This window comes from Stylophora pistillata, chromosome 10 (assembly GCF_964205215.1).
Source record: "Stylophora pistillata chromosome 10, jaStyPist1.2, whole genome shotgun sequence".
In the NCBI taxonomy this organism is placed as follows: Eukaryota; Metazoa; Cnidaria; class Anthozoa; order Scleractinia; family Pocilloporidae; genus Stylophora; species Stylophora pistillata.
In genome coordinates this window covers 9167466-9187105 of record NC_142528.1, presented here as the reverse complement: position 1 = coordinate 9187105, position 19640 = coordinate 9167466, and the positions used below count along the sequence as shown (strand labels likewise).

The 19640-nt window shown below is 36.4% G+C and overlaps 2 protein-coding genes across 5 annotated transcripts in view; both read left to right on the top strand.

The window, feature by feature from the left end:
* LOC111347183 (uncharacterized) overlaps positions 1-19640 on the top strand; it is a 28124-nt gene that overhangs the window by 3838 nt on the left and 4646 nt on the right. For 2 of the 4 annotated variants that reach the window (XM_088734929.1, XM_088734928.1), the window contains 10 exons: positions 5765-5993; positions 8414-8570; positions 12635-12692; positions 13993-14037; positions 14669-14711; positions 15314-15669; positions 16544-16785; positions 17071-17366; positions 18318-18650; positions 18795-18945. In XM_088734929.1, the coding sequence (XP_088591055.1) occupies positions 5765-5993; positions 8414-8570; positions 12635-12692; positions 13993-14037; positions 14669-14711; positions 15314-15669; positions 16544-16785; positions 17071-17366; positions 18318-18650; positions 18795-18945 (1910 nt within the window). Of the gene's footprint in view, positions 1-4531; positions 4737-5764; positions 5994-8413; positions 8571-12634; positions 12693-13992; positions 14038-14668; positions 14712-15313; positions 15670-16543; positions 16786-17070; positions 17367-18317; positions 18651-18794; positions 18946-19640 lie in introns of those variants that run through there. The other 2 variants (XM_088734930.1, XM_088734931.1) reach the window with 2 other exon arrangements.
* Positions 843-4354, top strand: LOC111320712 (uncharacterized). The gene is given in 5 exon segments (XM_088734934.1): positions 843-1063; positions 2313-3551; positions 3554-3641; positions 3644-4059; positions 4061-4354. Coding segments are annotated over 4 exon segments (777 nt in total). The 5' UTR covers positions 843-1063; positions 2313-3497; the 3' UTR covers positions 4280-4354.

Here is a 19640-nt window from a genome sequence, read left to right as displayed (position 1 = left end):
ATGAGTGAACTGCGGTTATGAGACGTATATGAGCACGATCCTTCGCAGTAAAGCACTATTTGAGCAATAGTGAAAATCAGACCTGAAAAAAATTTCAGGCCTGTACGGGATTCGAACCACTGACCTCTGCGATACTAGTGCAGCGCTCTACCAATTGAGCTAACAAGCCAACTGGGAGCAGGCCATCAAATTAATTCGACATAAACCCGTAGATGATAAATCAAACAACAACAAACATATGAAACATATGAGTGAACTGCGGTTATGAGACGTATATGAGCACGATCCTTCGCAGTAAAGCACTATTTGAGCAATAGTGAAAATCAGACCTGAAAAAAATTTCAGGCCTGAAAAATTTCAGGCCTGCTCCCAGTTGGCTTGTTAGCTCAATTGGTAGAGCGCTGCACTAGTATCGCAGAGGTCAGTGGTTCGAATCCCGTACAGGCCTGAAATTTTTTTCAGGTCTGATTTTCACTATTGCTCAAATAGTGCTTTACTGCGAAGGATCGTGCTCATATACGTCTCATAACCGCAGTTCACTCATATGTTTCATATGTTTGTTGTTGTTTGATTTATCATCTACGGGTTTATGTCGAATTAATTTGATGGCCTGCTCCCAGTTGGCTTGTTAGCTCAATTGGTAGAGCGCTGCACTAGTATCGCAGAGGTCAGTGGTTCGAATCCCGTACAGGCCTGAAATTTTTTTCAGGTCTGATTTTCACTATTGCTCAAATAGTGCTTTACTGCGAAGGATCGTGCTCATATACATAATTGATTGGAACGGAAAGTAAGGAGCACAAGGTTAGGATTTCGAAAGCGAAAGCCTTTAAATGTCATACTACTGCTTTGCATATCTGCATACACATGATTTGTTTCAGGCAATATGAAGAAAGCTCAAAATGTTTACCTTGTATGTCAGTTTCTTAACTGTTCCTGCTGCCATTCCTTCTTGAGACTCACAGAAGGTAATAAGCAGCTTGTAGAGGGATCAAAACTTGGCCATAAGGGAAAGGAGACTTTTGGACTCTTTGTAATTTGGTGATCTGGCCATCCGGCCCACAAGGTAAGACATTCATCAACAGATGAGTTCCATTTTCGAAAGGAAATCGATCCATTACTCTGATTATAAGTTCTTTTCTCATTTTCAATTGCGTCTTGTTCTCAACTTTATGATCTTCGAGTCTTCGGTTTTGTACACGAAGGGTAATCTAAATGAACGACAGAAACGGGCCGTAGGACTCTGACAAGAAAACGATTCAATAATTGTGTTTTGTCAAGGTTGTTTAAAGTCAGCGCGACAAATATAGCATGACACGGTTAATTCTGGTATTAAATTGTTTTCACAATTTTATGCGTTTACATAGTTTTCTTTGTATACGAGCAGAATAAAAGGCGCGACCATCGAATAAGCATTCAAAGTCATTATGAAAGAGGATAATTAACTATATTTATAATCTTTAATATTTTGCACCTAATTTATCATTCGCTGATGGACGGTGATGTTACAAGTCGTGCTTGTTACACAACAATCTGAGGCTCCACCAACAAAACCTTATTTGTATGAGATATTACGTAATTTGCTATAAACTGAGCTGAGCTATTCCAGCTATGGTGTATCGAGACGCCATTTGCATTGTTTTACTAGGGTGAAGTAATTGCTTGAGTGACTTTAAATGGTGCCTCGTCACGATTCCTTTCACTATTTGAAACTAGCCATGTTCAGTTGTTGCAAAACTCCCTTGAGAAACCATAATATTTTTAGCGTAAATTTGCCACATTTGAAGAGTCTCCGACTGTCACATTCTGCGCAGGCATAACTTGGTGTTTCATGGGCCATTAGACATTTCAGCATGAATTGAACTATCACAGAAATTGAGTTTGAGTGGTTTGTTCTTGAAAAACTTTCTACTTCTCTTAGTGTTTATATATTAACAAAATTATGACAACTTAGTAAATCTTGATAAGATAATTGTTTTCATCTGTAGCTACTTGAACCGAGAATAGTTTGAAAGGAAATAATTATTTTCGATGTATGAAAATTGACTTTCCACGGTTGATCAAAGGCCGGATCTTATTTTACGGTCGTTATGTCGCAATTCGTGAACGTTATTATCCTGCCGGTTGTTCAGAAGATAACTAGCGCTATCAATATCCCTCAGCAAATAAATTTATTTGTTGCAGGAAAAGACGGATCACATATCTCTATTCGACGCGTGAATAAATATATTTACAACAGTGACAAATTGGTATTACCTTTTTATCCTGCCTTCTTGTGTGTGTTTTTGGTCATAAGGAGGTCTTACATGTGTTAGGAAATATTCTCTATGGCAACATCCCATTCCACCAAAGAGACGACTAATTACGCCCGATTATGCTGGCTTCTGGTGGATGTCAGTGCACACGTCCTGAGAGAGACATTTGACAAGAAGCGTCCATCAGGAAATCTGCTTACAGTTTTGTTAAGTCCTCCAGTTCACAGTGCTTTACAACTACTTAGGAAAAAAAAGGTTTTGAACCCATCACAATGAGGCAAATTGTATCCTGCTATCACATCGTCAGTCTCATCAAAAAATTTTGATATCACCCTGCTAATGGTTCTACTGAGGAACATTTGTGGCCTTGTTGCCCCGGTAACTGGCTGGGATACGCTTCCTCCTGAAGCAGACACAACCCTCGAGGCAGATATCGTTCGTATCAAGTGCTACAGAAACACAGTTTATGGTCATGCCACCGAGGCCTCAGTTAATGACACGACATTTAATCAATACTGGAAGGACATCCAAGGTGCATTGGTGAGACTGGGAGGAGCAGAACACCAAGGTGTTATCGATGACCTGAAAAACGAATGCATGCACCCTGAAATTGAAGAACATTACGTAGAGCTGCTCAAGCAATGGGAAAAGGATGAGGTCAGCATCAAGGATGAAATTGGAAAGATCGTCAGGAAGCTGGATGAATGGAGAGAATCCACATCAAATCCTGAAAAGAAAATAGGAGTTGAAAGTAACCTAGAAATCTAGACTGATATGCTAGACATAAAATGCTAGGAAAAATTCTAAAGTAGGATTGAAAAAAATAGGAAGATAGCAACTTATCACTCCATCAATATACTTTTAGTAGTTATGTAATAATTTTTGTTATTGTCACGAAACATTATGTAATAATTATATTTATTAAAATACTTATAAGTTGAATTATAATGATAAGTATAAGATTGAATTTCAAATAGTTGCTTTTTTGTTGATAATTTTACCAGTGAACTCTTATTATGCTTTAGCTATGCAAGTTTGAAAATAATTATAAGTTGAATTATAATGATAAGTATAAGATTGAATTTCAAATAGTTGCTTTTTGTGTTGATAAATTATCATTATTATTATTATTATTATTATTATTATTCACTTTTATCCTTGGTTCAGAGTTTCCATGCAATTTTCACTTTCCTTGTCGATCATAGCTTACTCGCGTGTAGTTTCAAATGCCAGTGCTGAACAGAGATGGTCTTGCACGAAAGGCAAAATGTTAGCGATGGTGTTATCTGGGAATTTCCTGCGTAAGAAGCTGTAGAAAGAGGCGATCGATTAGGGCAGGATCATTCTTTGAAGATTCGAATAGTTCACTTGGGCAATGACTGTACGTTATCTAGCTTGGTCAATTGAAGAGTCAAACAAGCAGATTTCCATTCTGACTGGATTATCACTGCAAACAGTTTGTGTAACATTGCAGAAGCTACGAGATATCTGCTCCTTAAAGATCCTGAATAGCAACGTCAGATTAGGCGGCCGGGGGAAGACAGTAGAGATGGACGAGTCCATGTTTGGTCACAAGCGTAAATACAATCGTAGTCGAGTTTCGAAAGACACATGGGTGCTCGGTATGGTGGAAAGAGGCAGTGGTCGGGCACTAACCTTCCGTGTTCCTGACCGCACAAGAGAAACCTTAGTGACACGACTCATAAAAGAATTTGTCAAACCCGGGACAGTGATAATTTCCGATAAATTTTCCCCCTATTTCAACCTAAACACCCTCAGCTACATCCACCTAATGGTCCCTAATGGCCAACCACTCAGAAAACTTTGTCGACCCGTATACCAGAGCCCATACGAACACCATAGAAGGACTGTGGGGACAGGTGAAAAGAAAGCTGAAAAGCATGATAGGCACCTTTAAGGACAAACTTCCTGGTTTCCTCGATGAGTTTAACTGGCAGCGACTGTTTCCAGGATACCGCTTTGAAAATATGTTGCGGCATGTCGCGGAGCTTTATCCTGTGAACTAAGGATACTTGCGGGAATTCAACAGACAAACGGCTCCTTTAGGAGCCACCAATTAAAATAAAAGTTTTTTATCAATGCATTTTAGTATGTTATTGTCGTCCCTAAACTGAATTAAATAGTCTCTCTTCTTTCTTTCTTCGGGACATCGAAACCTGCGATTTAACGGAGGTAACAATGATGCGAGAATCAGGGTACACATTGAGTAACCATACATGAGAGACAAAATAAAAAAGTTCGCAATGCACTGTTGGGCGATTTCGATGTTTTGATCTAAGCGGACCAAGTGGATTTAAGTGTATTCAAGTGGATTAAGGGATTGAAGGACAAGTGTTTACCGGTGTTTATGAAACCAGGTTATTTGCACGAGTTTAGTCTATTAGAAAATAGACTGTCGGCCGCCAGTCGGCCGACAGGTTTTTCGGGGAGCTATTATTGAAATTTTACCGCCGAAAGAATCTGGTAGGGAAGTTTCCATGTAACCCTCTTTTATATGGCCTGTGGTTGAGAGCGTATGGATAGTAAACAATTAGTCGTCAACAACTGTTTGTGTTTCGATGCCTAAGTTTTAGTTGTTGACAACTAGGTAGTGTCCCTTTTCAAAAACAGAAATAATTGCCAAGGTTTTGAGAATATTTTTTATGTCTACTTCTTGTGTACTGCAAGTTGTATCTTACACACTCTTTTCTAATCAACAACAAATGCTCTAGTCTGTGCAATGAGTGCACTAGACAGAATAAGTTGTCAATGGCATTTGCAGCCCTGAATTAGTTTTTTGGAAACTTGATGTCTTATTAGTATGGCTCTACAATCGCCTAAGGGTATGTAAACTGAGGGATTCAAGTGAAAGTGGATGAAAACATGCATTTGCAGCACAATATTTGCAATTAAGTAATTACACAACCAATCACCCCTATGACCAGTGTTGTTATTACTCTTCCTGTTCATCATGTCACCAATAAATAATTAGTTGTTTCAAAAGTTAAAGAAAGAAACAACTATTTAGTTCAGAAGCACTTCTTGAGACGATCAAAGCAGCAGAGTAAGTTCAATAGAGCACCCAATACTCAAGGCCTTTTGAATTTTTCTTGGGCTGTGTGAAATGGGACTCAAGCGAACGTTAAAGGATAGATATATAGCTGTTTCAGCCATGTGGTCAACTTGTTTTTGGAATCATTTAATCCTCCAAAACACAGTATTTTACAAATCTTAGCTTAACTACGAACAGGAACCTGATACAGTTTCTTTGCCAAAAATATAGTAAACCTGAGTCAAGCTTTCTCGCCAGGTAATTTGTTGATGACCTGGCTTAAATACTCAATGTAACCATGTTGTAGTTTAGAAACTATTACATCCTTAGCTCACCCCTAATGGACATATTTGGTCCAGAGTGTTCATTTGGTTGATATATGGGGTGTCTTCTGCTGATATATGTAGGTTGATATGACTTTTTTTGTGTGTGCCAATTAATTACATCTTGTGTTCCTCAGGAATGGCTTCTCTCCAGGATGAATCTGATATGATAAAAAAGACAGCTGTGGTCTTAGAAGAGGAATTTGTTTTGAGAGGGAAAGAAACAGATGAAGTGTTCTTGCCAACTCTACACATTGATCCAGGTCCAGAGCTGCGTCGAGAAATCTTTTTTACCAAAAAAATGACACCAGACGATATTAAAGAGATGTTGAAGAAAACCTTCCCTATTCTTGCTGACACTGAAAGGTAATATTTCAACAATTGAAGCTTCTCTGAAGAAAAATTTGACATTTAAATTTTGATTTGTTTCTAAATGAATATTTCAAAGAATAGCACATTTTTTAAATTGTACTAAATTCCTAAATGTAATTCAATAACTATTAATGTATTCAATTCAACAAATTTTTACAAGAAGATTTACTACAAAAATTAAAGTAAAAAAGCAATGATATACTTTCAACTGTTCAACAGTCATTTACAGGTTGAAAAGTAAAAATAAAGCTAGCATGTTCTGAAATATATACAATCCATTGTAAGAATGCTCATAAGTCACTGACAAATGCTCTAAAATATTTACATAGGAACAATACAAAAAAATTACATTTTGTTCATCCTCAATTGGAGGCAGTTTATGTTCTTTGGGGTTGAATTGTCCTTTGATCTTCTGACTATATGTATGTAGGCTGAGCAGCAGCATCAATCTTTTGACTGAGATCACCAAGTTGGTGTCTTACAACATTTGCTGTTTTCTGGTCTTTACACTAGTGGTAAGACAATTCTGATGGGAGCATCCTGTTCATTGGATACTTTTTTACAGTACATTTATTCTCAGTAACTGTCAACTTTCAATTGTGAATCAACAAAACGTAGTTTATTAATTTAAGTGTGGTCTATGTGGTGCAGACTATATCAGCTTAAACTACATCAATGTTTGGAGTAACACAAGCGATCAACAGTCGGCAACTACACAAAGGATAAGCATGGAAAGGATCTGCAGACCATTGCAAGCAATTTCAAGATTTTGAAAGAAATGTTAGAGACACTTGACTGTTTGATTTTTCAAATATTTTTTATTCATAAACTGATAAACTAAAACTGGACAAACAAAGTGACTTGATCTGTGCAGAGCTGTTCAATTATTTCACTGTAATATTGTTTCTATTGCCTTATTAATGTTTCTTTTATCATTCATGTTGTAATTTTTTGTATCTAATAATATTTCAGAGTTTTTTTCAGTATCTCAGCATTCTTACAATCAATCGTATATATTTAGGTGCATGCTAAAAGTTTTTCTACTTTTCAACCTGAAAATGGCAATGAATGGTCAAAACATCATTGTTTTTGGAACATTAATTAATGGTTGTCAGACCATCCAACAATTTCTACTTTGTCCAAACATTTCCCAGACTTCTCTCTAGCTTTTTGTTTGGTTTATTAAAATAAAATTTTGGAAGCAAGCTGGCAAGTAGCAATAGTAGAACCGAACAAAGCTTTTTCAATATGCCAAGCACCACATAATTATTATGTTATCATAACATGAGCAAAGATGAAAATCCTCAAAGAGAAACTAAATGGACTGTCCAAGTTTTTGAGGTTTTTGCACCCAGTTACCTGTAGATTGTAAGCTTACAAGTAAGTGCGGTAACAAAACTCAAATACAGCCAACACTTACTATATAGTATTTACATATTATAGTTTCATGTTTAAAACCAAAGCAGAACAAAATAGGAATGATGAAAAATATAACCAAACTGGCATAACTGTTAAAGTTCAATCATATAAATCATGATGGTTTCAGAGGGACTGCAATCATGCTGAGGTCCATCATGGCTAGCTCATCATGGTGATCTCCAGTCATTGCAGGGAACCATGCAAGCCTCAGAAATTACATAAGCCTTTCAAGTGAACAACTAAGAGCTTAATCTGATATTCTTTCCAATGCTTTGAGGGGAAGGCCACATCAGTCACAGAAGCCCAGTTTTATGGCACTGTCATCCCAAATAATCTTGGTGTTCTTGTGGATTCGGGTGTGGTTCATTCATAAAACATACACCTTGATCAGTTTGTTTACTAATCATCATGTAAATAAACTTGCATGTTTTATGAGAAACAATTTAGCTGAATTTCTTTGAACATTTCACTTTCAGATTCTATTCAGGCAAAGGTGTTAAATTCGACCTGCCAAACTAATTCAGTTTGTGAACTATAATAATGCAGATTAGTAACTTTGGTGGTTTGTGAACTTTGATGGTTTTGCATTACTGACAGCTTTGGTTTTATTAAACCATCAGATTATTTGAACTTTTGTAACAAGGATTCTGATTGGCTGGTTGTAGCTTGTCGTATGAGAGTATAGAACATGCTGACATCGCTTATGTTCACTTTGAAAATTAAAATTTGTTTGAAAATTGTTATGGGTGGGGAATTTGACAGATTCTCTATTTTAAAAAAAATTAAGCCTTGACAGTGCTCTGTTCTATTGTGAATTAAGCACTTAAGGAGTGCATGCTTTAAAACACAGAGGAACGCATTCATTGCTTCTTCATATGTTAGTATTGTTCTTACTGGTCAGTGAGACACATGTGGGTAAAATGTGGGTAGGACTTGAAACATCAGCAACAGAATCCATTGTTGTCTTTTACTTTTTTGTCTACTTCCATATGTAGATTTTATTGTGCAAAAGCGGTATTTTTGAAAGAAAAACTGTACTCCCAGGAAGAGCGCCAAAAAAAACTGGACTTCTGTGGAGAGCGCCGTATTTGGAGTGGAAAAGTCCTAAACAAAGAGATAAGGAAAAACAGTTTATTGTACATCTACTGTGAGGTTTGTATTCCTCAAACAGTCTAACTCATCACAAAGGTTTTTATGCTCAAGCAGATAAATTTGCTATATCTTTCATACTCTTCAAGGTGGCTTCATGTCATTTTTTTTGTTATCATTTTGCCAGTTTATGTGATTTTGCTGGTATTGAATAGTTAGTAACTTACATTCTTTACCTTTTCTGCATACCTTAAACGTCATTGTGATTGGTCAATAAGTATTGCAATTGTAGGCATTTATCGCGTAGAGGACATTGAGGTACTAAATCTGACACCAGACCCGTATAATTGTGATTCCAATACGATTTAATCTGATATCTATGGCACGGCATTGCGGACAAAAATACTTGTTTGTTATTTTATAAGACTTGTTGACGATATATAAGAATCCTTCACAGAAATATACAACTTGTTAGGTAAAATATAAGACTTCCTGAAGAAATTTACAATTTGTTGGATAAAATATAACACTTGTCGAAGACATATACGACTTGTTGCGTAAAATATAAGACTTCTCGAAAAAAATACAACTTGTTGAGAAAAATACAAGACTTGTCGAAGAAATATATGACTTGTTTAGGAAAATATAACACTTGTTGAAGAAATATACAACTTGTTGCGCAAAATGTAAGCCTTAATAAAAAATATATGACATGTCGAAGGAAATAGGCGACTTTTTGAAGAAATACAACTTGTTGCGCAAAATAAGACTTGCGCAAAAATAATACTTAGCCCACGATTGATCAGTCAGCAGCCTCTCTTTAAAACAGAGGAAACTGGCCCTAGTAGAACTCAAAACAGCGGAGATTGAAGATATCTTCATTATCTAGCGACTAAATACAAGAATGGTTCCGACCCACAATTGGATTATAAAAATAGTAAAAGTTAATAAGTTATATTTTAACTCCTTGCATGTGAGTATTGTTTAACCGTATGTCTTCAAGCGGAATAATGAAATATCAATGCTAGCAAAAACACTGATGTGTCAAACAAGAAATGATTACTTACATGACAAAGGAAAGGCCTTTCTTGTTGAGCGAGGTCGTTCAGCGATAATCCAGCGATGAGTAAGTCATCTGCCAACACGTTCTACTGACTAAGCTCATCTGGTCAGTCTAGGCTCAGTTCAGGTGAACTATCAGAGACTGGAGCCATTCCTGTATTTCACGGCTGACAGGAATGGCTCCGACTCACGGTTTATTAATGTTTTTTGTGTTTTGGCTAAATAATTTTTAAACTCAGATAAAATCAAAAGAGCTTTTAATTAGGTTCTTCTTAACTTGGATATTACAATGCTTGTAAATGAAGCCCTCTTAAATTGATCTGGGGCCATGTAGTTTCTAAATTTTATAATAATAGAGCAACTGTATATCACGTTTCAAAAATTACACAATGTTACATGATGCTGCGACCAATATATTTAATTTACAGCATGCTCTGCTGGAGAAATGAGGCTTGGTTGCAATCAAGGGAGTTTTCTTCGTGGAACACTTACTCTCTGGAAAAATTGTTCACGTGAAATACAAATCCATTCATCGGGCTCCTCATCTATTTTTGCACAGCACCTAAAGGAAGAAAGTGGCAGATTACTTTAATTTTGCTTGGTAATTTTTCAAACTCCACTGGACCAGAAAAGTTCTCCGGCAGAGCATACTGTACAGATCGGTGGCAGCGTTACATTGCACTGTGTGATTTTCGAAACGTGACATGTAGTTACAACATTATTTTAAACCTGAGACACCACATGGCCTTGTATTAATTTATGAGAGCTCCATTCACAAGCATTGTAATGGTCAACTTAAGAAGAACCTAATAGAATAAAAAGCTAATAATAAAAGCTCTTGATTTATCTCAGTTTAAAAATAATTTAGCCAAAAGGGAAGAAAAAAGAAAATCAATAAATGCATAATATGAGTCGGAGCCATTCCTGCCAGCAGTGAAATACAGGAATGGCTCCAGTCTCTGATCGTTCCCCTGAACTGAGCCTAGACTGATCAAATGAGCTTAGTCAGCGGAACTTGTCAGTGGATGACTTAGACATCACTGAATTATCACTGAATGACCTCGCTCAACAAGAAAGGCCTTCCCTTCATCATGTAAGTAACCATTCTTGTTTGACACATCAGTGTTTTCACTAGCATTGATATTTTATTATTCCGCTTGAAGACACATGGTTAAACAATACTCACATGCAAGGAGTTAAGATATAACTTATTAACTTTTACTATTTTTATCATACAATTACAGGTCAGAGCCATTCCTGTATTTAGTCACTAGAGATATCTTCTATCTCTGCCATTTTGAGGTTCTACCAGGGCCAGTTTCCTCTCCTTTAAAGAGAGGCTGCTGACTGATCAATCACGGGCTAAGTATTATTTTTGCGCTAGTCTTATTTTGTGCAACAAGTTGTATTTCTTCAAAAAGTTGCCTATTTCCTTCAACAAGTTGTATATTTTTCATCAAGTCTTACATTTTGCGCAAAAGTTGTATATTTCTTCGACAAGTTTATATTTTCCTAAACAAGTCGTATATTTCTTCGACAAGTCTTATATTTTTCGCAAAAGTCCTATATTTCTTCAAGAAGTCTTATATTTTATGCAACAAGTCGTATATGTCTTCAACAACTGTTATATTTTACCCAACAAATCATAAATTTCTTCAAGAAGTCATATTTTACGTAACAAGTTGTATATTTCTGTGAAGGATTCTTATATATCGGCAACAAGTCTTATATAATATCAGACAAGTATTTTTGTCCACAATAGCGCGCCATAGATATCAAACACGTCAAACTAAAACACAAATAAGAAAACCTAGTCTAAGCGACATTACAAGGAGCTAAACTAAAACTGTACAATAATTATTACTTAACAACACAAAGGTCGAGCGCATAAACCCTAACAATAATCGATCAAATAATAAATGAAAACAACAAGGGGAGAGAAAAATACGCTTATCGATTGTCCTCTCTGTATGCCTTATTAATCAGAAGTCGCAAATGGTCGCAGATAACTCTATGGCACAAAACTCACATAGACTCTCCTTTTAGTGACAGTGCACGAGGTCACAATAATATCTCACTAAAACTTAATATTTAACTTAACGACAGTTACAAGTATTTTTCTTTTGAATTAAATTAAAGTGATCACGCTTTGCTGATCAGTCTCTCAGTTATCAGCCAAGTTTTGAAAAATAAACTGTTTTCAACTCTTTTGTGATACATTATTTTGAGAGCTTCTTAATGTACACCTAAAATTAATAGGGAGGATGATAGCCCTAGCAGTGAATGATAAGAATTAATCAGTGGATAACTTTTTTATTAGTACAGTCATAATTTACTTTTTTCATTTGTACAATATATGATGAACCTCCCTTTAACTGGCTGAAATGGAGTCCAGGTTTAAATTATTTCAGAATGGGTTTTCATATAGTTTTCTTTCTTTGAGAAGCATGTTAATTTATTGTTGAACAAAGGATAATACAAATTTAACTAGCTTACAATCATTTCAAGTAAAATTATATTTAATCTTTTAATTTACTCCATAACACTAGTATGCCTATATTCTCCATACTTTTCTCCATACATTTCCATGGTGCTGACAAGGAGAATTCATTTAACAATCAAGCTTAACTTCTCTTGTTGGTGATAATTTCCTTTATTCTCATGACCTTAGGTTTGATTGAGGGATGATTAATTATTTTTGTCAGGGGAAACTACATGCTGGTCACTTTTTGGGTCAAAGGGTTAAAGTACAACATATTAGCAAGCAATGTGCACTTGATTTTAACTGTAATAATAATACTTTATTCAATCAAATCACAAAAATAAAATAATAATTTGAAAGAAAGGGAGACACTAGAGGTTAGCCCTATCGAGGGTGTTTCCAAAATAATCATCTATTTAAACATCTATTTGAATATACAAAATATAAGAACATTAAGTTGCGATTTAACTATATGCAATACTTACTATAAAAACTATTTACAATATTATACATTAATATTGTAAATGATTTTGTAAGGAATAGTGAATAGTTACAAACTCTGCTCCGAATTTGGACTCTACAGGTTCCACTTTCAGATATCAGGAAGTCAGGGTTTGAACCTGTTGGCTCTCAATTGCAAGGTAATCATGCATGGCAGTTTTAGAGAAGATTTTGTATATTAGTTTTCTTAGAATTTTGCTCTGTTGTCAAGATGAGTTGGTGTGTGAGTGAGTGATTGTAACGATAGAACTCCAATCTTGACCCAATTTTTACCAGATTTTTATCAGACTAGTGCTACTTATTGTTTTTTTCCAAGTATCTTAGAAGTTTGTCCTTTGCACATGATACATGGTTGAGTTCTCTCTTTTTCTGATTTCTGGCTTACAGCCACCAGCACATTATGTTTTCATTTCTTGCTCTGTGACACTACGGAAGGCAGCAGAGAGGGATAAACATCTCATAGTCATTTCAGGACTGCACACGATTTAAAACAAAAGTTTTCTCTGCAGAAATATCTTAATGGGTGCAATTGGTGCATCATAAAACCCAGCAGAAATTTTTTTCTTAAAATGGAGAGCATTTTACTGTTTAAATCAGCAAATTATGTAGATCCACAGGTATATAATCTTTTCAGTTCTTGCCATAATGCTACAAAAGATGATAATTATTTCAAAATAACTTTACCGTGGCATAATCCACTGATATATAATTTGATTCAAAACTTTTCATAGCAAAATATAGTATAATAAAATTTTTCTCAGACTGCAAACATGATTAATACAATGAAGGGTGGGAGTCAGGAAACAGAGGGGCACAAAAGTACTAGTGGCAAGAGAAAGTGGTGCAGGAAGTGGGAGTTGGGGACCCCCCCTGTCCCCCCTTTCTTATCTGCGGCTTGAATACTTTTGTTGATTAAAAATCCCACCTCAGGGATCATACTCCAAATGTGAGGTGTAAATATTCTTCACATGGCTTTTCTGAGCTAAAAATAAGCTTTAAAGTGTATATTCTCCAAATTGAGGTTTACCTTTATTGCACACAAATATCCACAGTCCTAGACGTAATATGGACAACTTCAAACAAATCTACAGGATGAATTGAATTTTCAATTCAACATTTTTAGTAATTACGGAAACAAGAATAACTAAGTGGCTTGCAATTGAAAAATCATAGAAACAGCTCAGCTTAATTATAATTATTTTGTATTTGCATATCTTTTTTCCCCATTCCATTTATCTATTGCAACATTTACCCATTCAACTTAGTAATTTATTTGGTTTTTTTTTGTAGCAAGTTTTTTTGTTTTTTCTTTCATAGAAACTCTTTTTTCCCTTTCAATGATGTAATTTCTCATCTTAGTACTCATTTTTATTGTAACTAGTTAGTGTATATTTATTTCTTCTCTGTGAAATTGTTCCTCCAAAACTTTTATTGAATAAGGCATGGAAGAAGCACTTAGAACTATGGAACTTCAAGAGAGAAAAGGTAAAGTAAAAAGAGAATCTGGAACTTAGGTGGGGTCAAATCTAAAATGAGAAACTAAATTTATATACTAGTAGATGTTGTAAATTTTTTGAACAATTAGGTACATTCAAGCCTTAGGAGCATGCTCAAGATAAATGTATACCTCAATTTGTAGTTTTTCATAGTTTTAACGATGTATGATATATTTGTTCTTCTGTCAGAGGACTAAATACAACTGCTTAGATGTACTTTAGTGCATGTAATATTCCGGAAGAGTACCTGCCACTGAAGTATTGTTGGCAGGTTATTAATTTGCATAAAACTACTGCTCACCTAGACTGGCTGTTGCTATCAGCAAGTAGTAAATGCCAAGCTGTGAATCTTCTGGTATAAACAAATTGAACTGAATTGAATTGATGTTGTGAGGGTAGATGGAATTAGTACATTTGAATTTACATGTGAAAGAGACTGAATGCTAATATTGCTCCTTGCTACAGATGGGTTATTGCTATTACTTGAGGTTTGTTTTATGTTGTGCAACTCGATCGAAAGGGTTCCATGTCATTCATATAATACAGTTCCTCAGCAAAAAGTCTTAAAATATGATTGCTTTTTTTCTTCTTTCTTCATGTTTGCTTTCACTTGAAATTAGAAAAAGGCTTCTTTATCGGGAATGACAAGATCAGTGTTAGTAAGTAAGTAAACATGCTTTTGTTCAACATCAAATTTGGAGTACCTAAATAAATTACAGCAAGAAATATTCACCTCCAAGCAGCCGATGGGACAAAATCGCACGTCAGGAAATGTCCGACCATTTTTTGGATGATACGATACGATACGATATTTATTGTTTATTATTTATTATTATTTTACAGAACATTATAAGCAAATTTACACAACCCGCATATAGCATTAGCTAGTCTTGGCGAGTATTAGAAATAAATAATTAAGTAAATACTACACATTGCAAGCTAAAGAAATTTGATTACCACAATAAACGAAAGAGATTTTACAATAAACTAAAGAGATTTCATTACTACAATATTATTGGGGTTATAAGCCATGGTATATTGAAAGAAATAAACTAATTTTTTTGTATCTGGGTGTTATGTACTAAACAATTATCCACCTCAGTGTTGTTGAAAGTGGTGGATATTTATTTATTTATTTATTTATTAGTCGTTTTAGTGTGTATTTTGCTGAGTATTTTTACGAGTGGTGCTGTACTTGGACGATGATGCTTTTTCTTGAAGTCATTCCTTTTCTTAAGTTTATTTTCACATCTCCTATTTTACAGAAGCAAGATTACAGAGGAAGGAGGAATCCAACTAGTTCAAAACGTTCCATCGCGTGTAATGTTCCCTCTTCAAGCTCTGCCAACACCTGTAGAGGTCACATGTTTTTTATGGAATCCACGGATTCTGTCACCACCCCTAGAAAGAAATGAGGCCTTAGTGAGCAGTGTGATGGAACTAGCCTGTGAAAGCCTCTCTGGTTCAGAGAAAAGTTTCAACTTTAATGAGAAAGTGAAGTTGGCTTTATCCCACAGTGCTAGTGATATCAAAGGGTACGAATTGGTGATCAAAGAGTTAATCAATGAGGAGACCAATGATTGGAGAGACTTAAAAACCAGATGGGCATGGACACCATCAGGTAGAGGTTTTTTTGGTAATTTATTTGTTGTTTTTCTTTTACAGGGTATAGCCATTCTTTCTTGAGTAATATATCCCTTTCATAAAAAATAAGTTAAACAGCACGTCAGCAAACTATCTAGTAAGTAAAAAGGGAAAGTCCAATTAAGTGCTATAGTGGGTATTAAAATATCCATTTTTCTTCAGGAGTATCTTAGATCAAGAGGTAGTTTCTTTAGCCTTTCGTGTGCCTTTATGGTTAGACTGAAAATGGTACACCTTTCTGTTATCTGCATGTCTTTCGCTCTTTGCACCAAACCACCGAAAACTTAACTGTATAACAAGAGACTTTACATTCCTTTTTTCCCAACTTTATATTTCATCTAATAAGCTCGATTGAATTTTCATTTTTATCTTGTACGATTGTCCAACTACCACTTCAAATGTTTCACTTCTTCGGATTTACAAAACAACAATGGTTTAGCGGGGTCTGTTGTCTTCTCGACAATGATATTTGTCATCACAGTGGTCAAAATGTTGTGCGCCTCGTGAGTCTGCAACAAATTTTGACCACTTTAATGACGAACATCATTATCAATAATAAGAGCATAGACCACGCTAAACCACTGTCGATTTGTTTTTAGCACAATTTCGACGTCAATTAGAGCGATTCTTTCAGTGCGTGACACGTTGCGTTGCTTGTTGTCTGTACTCGTATCGACAACGGCAAATTAGCCAATCAGATTGCGACATTACTGTCAATTGTGGTAAAATATGACAACCAGCTTGCCAAACGCATCTAAATGTGAAGCTGAATGAACAGAGTTATCTGATTGAAAGTAGAGGGTTTGTTGATTGTCACGAGAAAGCTACAACAACTTCGAACTCATTTACAGATGTCAAAGATGAGCATTCCAGCGTGGAAGAATTCCCAGACTGGTTGTTTCCATTTGCAGAGGCAGAAATTACAAGTTTTTCTTCATTTGCGGTGGTCTGGCGTCTCAAGTCTTTCTCATTCCAAAACCCTTCGACATTGTCATCTTCATTTGACTGCATTCTGTCAGACTATCCGAGAGTGAGTGTAACACTCCCAGTGAGTTCTCTCCCTCCGGAGAAAACCTTTGCTCTCACTGTAAAGGTACTTGTATATCACTTATGATAGACGATTCCCTTATATTTTACATATTAACTTTAAGCTTTTGCTGTGAAGTTGAAGACAAGATTCTCGTACGCGACGACAGAGTTACCAGCCCACCCGCCGGATACGATTAGCATGATGGTACCTTCTGTCAGCGACTTTTGTGAGAAATAATTGTGCCATCCGAATTCCCTACCGACTCTTTACGAAATTAGAGAGCTTTCGACCTTGCTTTATTACACACACTGCAGTTTCTTTTAATTGTAACTTCGTTTTTATTTGAAGGTACAAGAGGTTCCACGGCGTGATTATAGATGGAAAGAATTACTAGTTGCCGGACCTATTATTCATATTTCACCATCCCAACCAGTTCAGCTTTTAGCGCCTGCAAGGCTCACAATCCCCGTTACACTTCGGGGAGACACACCGAAATTTCCAGATTATTCAGCCACTGACGTCAGGATATTCTGCCGAAGCTCAGAAGAAGATGAGACAGAATGGAATGAAATAACAGAGCAGTTGGAAAGCTTAGCGGTTCTTGAAAATGGGACAGTGACGTTTACAGTTAATCACTTTTCAGAGTAAGTATTCTCTTGTGGCCTTTTAAGAAGCCGTGTAAATAAACTACAAAGCGCTTGCGCAGGAAAGGTCGTGGGTAATCAGGGAAAATGCATGCGTATATGAGACTTTGGTGTGCAAAAATATGTCGTCTTCGTTCGAACTACAAAAAGAGACTGAAGATAAAAGAAATGGAAACCAAGCAGAACTAGTAATAAACTATAAAGCTTTCGCGCAGGAAAGGCCGTGGGAATCAGAGAAAAAACACGCGTAGGTGAGACTTTGGCGTGCACAAATATGTCGTCTTCGAACAACAAAAAACAAAAGGGATGGAAAATAAATAAGCAAGCAACCAATCAACGAATATGTAGTTTTCATCAAATCGACCACATTTTTTAATCCGATTTGTCGTCTACAGTAGATATTATAAGACTCTTCCGGGGTGTGAGTTGATAAGTCTATGCGCGGTATTGCTTATTGCTTCCTTACCAAAGAAATCATGTCATTGTGGGACAGCGATTTGTTTTGTCCTCCCTCTAAGGATATCTAGGAGCCACGAGTTCGAATCTCGTCGAAGCCTGCGGCGTCTCGTGAGTCCACAACATTTTGACCATTGTGATGACGAATATCGCTGTCAATACGAGTGCAGACCACGATAAACCACTGCCGATTTGTTAATTCTTTCCTCGATTTTCATCGGCGGCCGGGTCAAATGAAGTTTATTTCATTACAAGTTGTCATAGTAGAGACAAACTGGGCCATTTGTCTCATTCTGAGAATATGTTCACATCAATTTTACTTATTGACTTAAATCCTTTTTCTGGTTTGAATGAAATCATCCTAGACTAATCAGTTAGTTCATGACTCTAGGATGCTTGCATTCTGATTTGTTGATCAGTGATCGAAAAATGTATACTCTTTACTCAGGTGACTCCTCAAAAAGATGTTGTTAAGTTTGTGTCCTTGTCCCATAGGTACTGGCCTTGGATTGACTGGATAAAACAACCCGTTGTTATCCTCAAGGATTTTGTCCTTGATCTCTACAAAAAACTCATGGTAAAAGAAGCTGGATTTTTAGCTCGTGTATGTGATGCATTCAAACCTGGCAACTACTCGCTGACTCTTTGCTGCTTCCCAATCCATCTTAAAGGTCAAGTACATACTGAGGTATGTTCAGCTCATCGCGTTTGTTTTCAAGGGGAAGGAAACTCGCTGAAGCCACTATGTAAAGAAGATCGAATGTTTGTGTCTCTTTCCGAAGCATTTACTGTGACTCAAGAAGGAAATCTAGACAACTTCTTCTTGAGGTTAGTTTATTACTGAATTTTTGCTCAGTCAACCTAAATTGCACTGTTCCGCCATGTTGGAGCATAAGCGTAATGAGAAACATGGTTTGCCTAAACAAAAAGAAATCTCTAGTATTGTATCTTTGTTTAATTTGTTTGTGTCAGGTTTCTCGGAACTGATTACTTTCAAGAAAGTCTACATGTATGCATTAGCGAACTCAGTAACCTGCAAGTAGAGTTGTACAAAATGGAGCAATATCCGCTTAAAAGGGAAACTTTGTGCAAGCTGCATATCATTCCAGCCTCATCATATCAGGTATGTCGTATACGAAATTAAAAAAATTGATCTGGCCGAAGTAAATACTGATTAGGAGCAGTTTCGGAAACTAACTTTTAAAGCTTTTTCCCTTCGTCTGCGTAACTCTTAGGATTCAACCGCTTAAAAGTACCCCCATCCATGTATGACGGTTTTACACTCCTCGCTTTGGCAAAGTGCGTGACTAGAAAGCATGGCAGAAGATGAAGTTATCTTTCTCAATTAACTCCTTTACTGTTCTTCTTTTCTAAATTATCGTTCCCTTCTATCGTCGCAACTATTTTTTATTGGCTTGGTTAAGTAAGGCTCAAATAGCCACCGGCAGAGCTACCCAACTCTTTTGGAGGGACATCAAGTCAGAGAGATAGCTGCCGCCTGAGTTTTGCAGATTGTCAGTGAAAATAAATGGAAGACGCTACAACACACTGTCCTCGTGAAATCACGGAAAAAATTGCAGCAGAAATTGCACTCAGAGCCGCAGCAAAAATCGCCGGTGTAAATGGCTGTTAAGTAATTTTCTTTCAAAATGACCGACAACCATTCCATCGTATTTTCTCTTAACTCTCTTCGGCTGTAAGAGGCCCTTGCTTGGTCAAGGCATAGGGCGTAACGTATATCCTTAGAGGGCCAATTGAACTGAACTGTCAACTGTTTTCTAGTGACAAGGCTAAAAAAATTGATAGATGTAAATGTCT